The sequence below is a fragment of the Brachycentrus maculatus genome, unplaced genomic scaffold, assembly GCF_059751285.1.
Source record: "Brachycentrus maculatus isolate JH-2025_06_01 unplaced genomic scaffold, ASM5975128v1 h1tg000203l, whole genome shotgun sequence".
NCBI classification, from domain to species: domain Eukaryota; kingdom Metazoa; phylum Arthropoda; class Insecta; order Trichoptera; family Brachycentridae; genus Brachycentrus; species Brachycentrus maculatus.
The window spans coordinates 889,805-897,374 of NW_028280954.1; the positions used below are offsets into that span (position 1 = coordinate 889,805).

General features: G+C 37.3%; 1 protein-coding gene across 1 annotated transcript; it reads left to right on the top strand.

Annotated features, from left to right (window-relative positions):
• On the top strand, positions 1-5,280 carry LOC148307246 (uncharacterized). Its single transcript, XM_088263824.1, has 5 exons — positions 1-124; positions 817-1,106; positions 2,604-2,856; positions 3,708-3,827; positions 4,964-5,280. The coding sequence occupies exons 2-5, from the start codon at positions 919-921 to the stop codon at positions 5,141-5,143; spliced, it is 741 nt and encodes a 246-aa protein (XP_088119950.1). The 5' UTR covers positions 1-124; positions 817-918; the 3' UTR covers positions 5,144-5,280.
• The last annotated feature ends 2,290 nt before the right edge of the window (positions 5,281-7,570 follow it).

Below are 7,570 nucleotides of genomic sequence, written 5' to 3' on the forward strand. Positions count from 1 at the left end.
AATACTCTTTGATGTCAAAATACAAATTTAAGAATGATCAAAAATTACATGTAGTAAATTAGTAATAAAAAATGAAAGACTAAATTGTTTTTTTTTTCATTAATAAGGTAGAAAATTTACAGTGGTAAGTTGAATCATACCAACTTTAAATATCGTATCACCATGACAGATAATATTACATCAAATTTTAGTTAATTATTTGCATATCAACAATCAATCAATATAATCTCTGGTGATACAGTCTGCTAAAGCATAATTTGCACTACAAACTTGATATACATATTGAAATATTTGATAATGATATTTTAGTATACAACAAGGCAATCAGAGACACCTTCAAGATAATGAATATATTGTTACGCTTCTTTAAAAAAATATTGTAGCTTATTTTTTATTCAACTAAAATATTTGTCTGCCTCCGTAGTATAATGGTCAGCACACTCGGCTACCGTTCTGGAGGTCCCGGGTTCGATTCCCAGGGGGGTCAAATAAATATAAGTGATTTTTTAACTCTAATATTTATTCCATATTACCCTGGACTGGTACCTGAAGCGAAAGGCTGATCACCTTTCTTTCATGTGTTAGCGATCAAGATAACACTGCGTTTGTATGATGCAGTGCCCTATGCACCATTGGGGTGCGGATAAGGGTTTGAAAGAAAATATTAGCGTATCTATTTATTATTAATTCTATCATTTTGTCCACCTCTGAAGTAGAGTGGTTAACACATTTGGCTACCGAACTGAAGGTCCAGGGTTCGATCCTACTAACCTACTAACAGAATAATAGTATAAACAGTTCAATTATTTTTTTTAGATGACCTCTGCAGTAAAATAAGATAGTTAATTAAACAATCAGAAATTAAAAAGAAAATTATTTGAGTGGAATAATATTTTTTGGATAAACAAGTAAAAAAAAATGGTTTCTCATAAAAGAAAGAAGTCCCTGGGTAAAAAGGCATCCTGGAGAATCACCCAACTTGCTCACTACAAATATTTTACACCCAAAGTGATTGAGCCGTATGAATTCAAAAATGTCATATATCCTTCAACGCTGACAGGCCGGAAACCAGAGAGGGTTCTCAATGCAGCCTATCCATATGAAAGGTATAAAACCTAACCTAACCTGTCCTACCCGTATGAAATGTATGACAATGTAACCTAACCTAACCTGCCTATATGAAAGGTATGACAATATAACCTAACCAAACTTACCTTTATGATAAGTATGACAATATAACCGAAGGGTGAAGACTGACCGGAGCATTTCGTCGTAACGTAACATGTTACGATGCGAGCATTCAGGCTGTCAGTACACCGAACCGAGCGCTCCATCCATAGTTGCGGATGCTCGGTGATGCTCACCGCGAGCGATGTTACGACGTTATGTTACGACGAAATGCTCCGATCAGTCTCCACCTTAACATAGACGGGCGCTGTGGCGTGGTTGGGTAGACGCTTGACTGAAAAACTGGCATCGCGGGGTTCGATTCCCTCTAATTGCAAAATGAATTCAAGAAAGATTTATTTTCAATTATTCTGTTGTGTTTGTGATGTATTTTTCACATTTTCCTTACCTATCCTTATTTTCCTATCTGCAGACAAAGTAGGGGCTTTACGGGTTATTCCTAAAAATACTAATCACAAGTAACCACAGGCCCGATTCCGATCTGTACAATGTTTTTTGGCGTCTCTCGCACTCTTTCCGAAAGTAAGCAAATAGAATGCTCATAAGCGTCCTCCGCTCTTGACCAACAGTATGGAAAAGAGCGTTTCCCGCAAACAATGTGATAATAAACTTAAAAGTGTCCTTATATAAGTGTTTTATTTTTATATTTAAATTATCAGTCCCACTCCGTAGTGTAATGGTCAGTACGCTTGGTTACCGTGATGGAGGTCCTGGGTTCGATTCCCAGGGGGGGGGTCAAATAAATATAAGAGATTTTTTCACTGTAATATTTATTCAATATTACCCTGGACTGGTACCTGAAGCGGAGGGCTGATCACCTTTCCTTCATGTGTAAACGATCAATATAACACTGTGTTTATATGATGTAGTGTCTTTTACGCCATCGGGTGCGGAAGAGAGTTTGAAGAAGAATTTAAATTATCTAGTTGTTGTCATTACCCTAAGATATTAGAATGAATTGTGGAGGTCCTCACCAAAAAGTGACTTCCAATATTGCACAAAAAATCCTTTAAATGCAAATCTGTTCTATTTACTGTATTCTATCAAAATCTTAATTAAAACATACAACAAAACCTGACCAATGCTGTGTTAAACCAATATCAAATCATTAAATTGCACCAAAACGTAACGATTGTACAAACTAGAATTCCTGATTACTTAAAATCATTTATAATGAAAATGAAATGTTTTGGTGAGGACCGCCACAATGGATATTATAAAAAACTAAAAAATAAACTATGTGTTACTGCTAACGGTACTGGAACACTTGTGAAGAGGCAGATGGAAACGCGCAAATGAAGACAATTACTTATTTATTAAAAATTACAAAATTATCAAGGCGATAAGAACAAATGGACACCAATATATCGAAAATTGTAACAAATTCTTACTATGAAACATTTTCACTCTCCAAGAATCCTGCTGGACACCAGGGAGAAGTTTGCCGGCGTGCTGACAGAGAGGTCCAAGAAGTACATAGAGCTGGTGCTGTCCAACACCACCAACACCATCTACTCCAAGCTCGTGAAGCGGCCGCAGTGCACCGGGCCGCAGCTGCAGGCCAGCGCCCCGCCCGAGTGGACCCCCGCCAGCTGGAGGCGCCACACCGAGCGCATTCGGAACCTCGCCAGGCCCAAGAGGGACTTTGCAGCACACAAGGCTATCGAGGTATATCTGCTCCTCTATCTCTCCAATACATGTCTGTCTACAGATAAAGATCAAGTTGGACGTTGAATATCTAGTGCAGGCCTGGCCAACCCAAATTGCACCCCGGGCCGCATCAATAACCTAAAATTTTCCCAAGGGCCACATACATTACAAAAAAATATATATAACAACGAATTTCATACTTATTGATTTTTGTAAGTATTATAAATAATTTGAACGCAGAGATAATCCAAATGTACAATCAGGGTAGTTGTGAAAAAAAACATACTACGATCAGATTTGAGAAGGAAACAAACATTGAACCAACAAATAATTTATCTGTATAGTTTTAAAATTCAGGCCTGTTTTTAAGAGGGATTAGCCTCCTCCAATGTCGATTCCCAGCTGTCTATCCATCTCTCTTTGGTGGTTTGCCCGGGAGTCGTCTACCTTGGGGTCGGCTGTACAGTGCAATTTGGGGCAGTCTGAATGGTTCCATTCTCCTCACATGCGCATACCATTGTCTCCTTCGTTGCCTTCCCCACCTAACGACATCTTCGATCTCGCATATTTCCCTGATCCTGGCGATCCTTGTAGTCTCTTGCCAAATATGCTTCTGAGTCTTCATTTCTGACACTCTTAGTGTGTTTTAAAGTGATGACACTAAACCTAACCAGCCTATGACAGGTCATAAGCCCAAATTAATAAAATATCTGTAAATACCCACATTTCCATATTCTTCTTCATCCATGGTGAGATGTCAAAAATGTAAAGTGGAGAAAACCCAGATTTGTGAACAAGTATTTGGATATAATCAAAATGTTGTGCATTTAAAATGTGACTGTAAATTCGCATTACTATACATTTGACAGCGCCAGCACAAAGACTTGGAAGAACTGATGCCCAGAATAGAAGTGCTGTCTGTTCCTCCGGTGTGGAGAGTTCACAAGAGGCTATCCCAAGATCCCTTGTACAAGGACCCTACCAAACTGGTAATGTATTTATTTATTGGTACTTTAGTGTGGCACCTCGCGAACCTTTAGCGTAAATACTTTGTCGTGAAGTACATAAGAGACTATGTGTATATGTATGTATATAAGTAAGTTTATTTTTGTTTTTACATGCGTTTGTAGGCAAGGTTCTAATTTAACCCAAACGAATGATAAGCTCAGATTTTTAGTCGCTCATTGTCTCAGAAAAAATTTATCGTATTATATTTTGTATATTTAAAGACGGCATGCCGCCTATACAATGCCTGCATTGCTCCTGTTCTCTTATACGGCTGTGAAACATGGCACCTTACAAGGGCCCAGAGCAGCCGTGTACTAAGCTTTGAGAATAGGTATTTGCGGAGAATTTTAGGCGTGCGGTGGTTTGACTTTGTGAGAAATGAAGAGATAAGGCGTAAGACGCAGCAAATCTTGGTCACAACTGTCGCCAAGAAAAGGCGATTCAGTTGGCTTGGCCATGTACTCCGCATGCCTCCTGAGAGCCGCCATCAAGCTTGCCTCTTTTACAAGGCATCAGGTTCGCGCCGCCCAGGACGACCACTGCTGACAATTCGTCGGCAGTTCTCGTCAGAACTTCGGGACGCGGATCTGACTTGGAAGGATGCAAGGGAGCTGGCAGCCGACAGAAAAGCCTGAAGACAGTTTGTGGACTCCATATGCTCCACCTAGGGAGCGGATATGGTTTAATAATAATAATATTTAAAGAATTGTTAACTTTGTAGCATGATAATATAACACTCTCCATATCACTCATCGTTCACTTTGTGTAATACCACTTAAAAAAACTACTTCATGACTACCGGTTTTGTGGAATAACCATTCATCAGATCTACTGTAGACTGAAAGTAACAAACCGGTAGTCATAAAGTAGTGTTTTTAAGTAGTATTACACAAAGTGAACGACGAATGATAAGGAGAGTGTTATATTTTATTATTTTATGAAATATTTTTTTAGTCCAAAAATGTGTTCAAAACATGATTAAAAGTATTAAAAGGCTCTTCAAAATATAAGTTTAAAATTATAATTAAAATTATTATATGCGAAACAAACTTTCCGATGCAGTTTAGTCTTGCTAAAAAATTGATGCCATGGATATTCAAGTTGTATATTATTTCAGAAAAACCAGAAATGTCTCCAGTATATAGCGACACCTCGGATTATAGAACTGGCCAAGCCTAAGAAGACTGAAGATTTGAGTTTAACGGGAACCATGACCACCATGATTTGGGACAAATTTGTACGGAAAACTGACAGCATTTATCACAAACTGTGTAGAACTGGAAAGCTCACACCGTAAAACCGTCTCCTAGATCTTGTGGACCCATCAGATGAAAAGTAATACACTTCACATATTAAACGATTTTCCTTTAATTTATTTGAATGATAACAGTTGGAAACTGAGTGATTGTGGATTTCACCTAAATATTTATTCTTCTCCGTCTTAATCCTCGTTGCTGAGGGTTGTGACCCTTGCAGAAGCAATGACTCTTCTCCAGTTATCCCTTGACTGCGCTGCATGTAGCGCTCCAACCACTGAGGTGCCTGCTGCTGCCTTAATTTGATCGGTCCATCGTGTGGGGGATCTTCCTCTCCCTCTCTTTCCCTCCAGGCTACCGATCACAACTAGTCGTTCCAGGCTATCCTCGTTGCCACGCGCAACGTGTCCAAAGAACTGGAGAATCCGTCGGGTACAGATATTGGCCAGAGACAAGCCAAATATTTATGCCTTTAGTTAATTTCAACTGATCTAAATTACGATCAATGTAGTAAGTACACCATTTCTTGGCATTTCTTAATTTTATATACATGTACCTACTAAAAAAGCAAGTAAAAATACTTAAATTGTTGACAATTTTCGTCACACGATTTGTGAATTCGTTGTAGTAAAACAACAAAGAATTAATGTAACGTGCGACAGAAAATTAAAAGTATTTATATTTGCTTTTTTAGTGGGTATTTAGGGATCTGTGCAGTAGTGGTGGGACGACGAAGGAGTCGAATTGAGTAATAGCGTTGATTTGGATAATATACAAAGTGTAGTAGATGAGTAGCGGTTCCCGTCGAAGGGTCGATGATCAATGTCTTGAGGTCGGTCGAAGGGTCCGGCGGAAGAAGAGGTGAGACAGTTTCTGAGTTGACAAGTACGAGAGTTTCGAGGTGGAAAGTTGTAACGGGAGGTCGTAGTGGCCACGTTGCTGGTGTAGAACTGAGATGGTACAGTCGCACACCCGGTAGAGGAATGAGAAATCCAATCATGGGCGATACCCCTTTTACATGGTTTGGGAAGGCATTGTCCGATTGTTGCGGTGGCCTGCGGAATAAAGTCCGAACTTCAACACGTCTGCTGAAATGCAAACTCAACAACCTTAGGTCACCGCTCTTGGAACGATGTAAACCTTTTATTCCCAGTCATTGTTCCATGTGCATAATGCATTTTGCTCAGTTGCTTTTTGCATGTTCTGAGGAATGTTTCCTTGGAATTGGCAATTGCTAACTGATGTGTGTGTCAGTGGCGGTCGGTGACTTTTCGTAGAAGGGATGCTGGACATCAAATGTTTGTACTCGTACTTGCTACATACAAGACATCAAATATGCACATCTAGACATGAACAATATACAGTTAAGTACCGTCTAAAATTATCTTCATAAATCCATTAAGCTCCATAACTCAATAATTACAGATACAAAAAATCTTAAATGTGTTATTCGTGTAAACGAAATCCGTTTTTGTAAAAAAAAATCACATTAAGGCCGCTGTAGAAATATCAAAATATTTAAATTGCAATATTGCTGTTTACGGATAGAAGTCCAAATCTTTTTACTCTAAAATGCGAGGGATGCGGAGCATCCACAGCATGTATGGACGGACCGCCGTCCTGGTGTGTGTGTCATTCGATATCATTCGACCCCACTGGTATATATTTCACTAGGAAGTGCCAAGAAATAGGAAAATGGTGCGCTACCTTTTGGTGGTTCACTTTACTATTGCTCGTATTTATAAATCGCAATCACTTTGTTGCCAACCTAATATAAAAATAATAATAAAACACGTGTTTAACTTACAAAACAAGTCAGTTTTATTAAAATCAAAATTAAATACATTTTATTTGGTAACTATCTGTTTAATAATGACTACATCACAAATTTACACAACTGTATTGTCAATGTTATTTACAAGAAATATACCAAGCACAAAACTTACAATCCGTGTTTTTAATTTATTATTTAAGTTTACATAGAATAAATATTGGCAAGTCAATTAACAAAGTGTGATCTTCAATCTTGCATGTTTAACTATAATTTTGGTAATTTAATTTTTTTATTCTCAGCATTTAAAAATGCTTAAAATGCTATAAACCAATAAACTTTATACAAATTCTAAGATAAATACGTATTAAAGAGAAAATGTCTTTACGAATATAATACTAGAAATTGTACGTAAGTCCATTAAATGGACAATTTTTTTCAAAAATCAACAATATCATTTGACATTAATTTCATATTTAAATTCACTATAATTTAAAAAAATATGTATTAGAAAAAAACAGTTTATTTAATGTTTTCGATTATTTAAAAAAAAAACAACGAAAATCTTCAGTTTTAATTCATTTGAGATTCAAAAATTACTAATATATTTTTAAAAAGAGTTTTTTTCAAATATTTTAAATATCTTTAATTCAATACCATCCACCAGGAATATAAAACATTTAAATTTGTTTTAATT

What these genes read in the sequence shown, in the direction of transcription:
- LOC148307246 (XM_088263824.1), top strand. Translation starts at nt 919, where the DNA reads ATGGTTTCTCATAAAAGAAAGAAGTCCCTGGGTAAAAAGGCATCCTGG. An exon ending in GCAGCCTATCCATATGAAAG is followed by an intron (nt 1,107 to 2,603) that starts GTATAAAACCTA and finishes TCACTCTCCAAG; the next exon opens with AATCCTGCTGGACACCAGGG. An exon ending in ACAAGGACCCTACCAAACTG is followed by an intron (nt 3,828 to 4,963) that starts GTAATGTATTTA and finishes ATATTATTTCAG; the next exon opens with AAAAACCAGAAATGTCTCCA.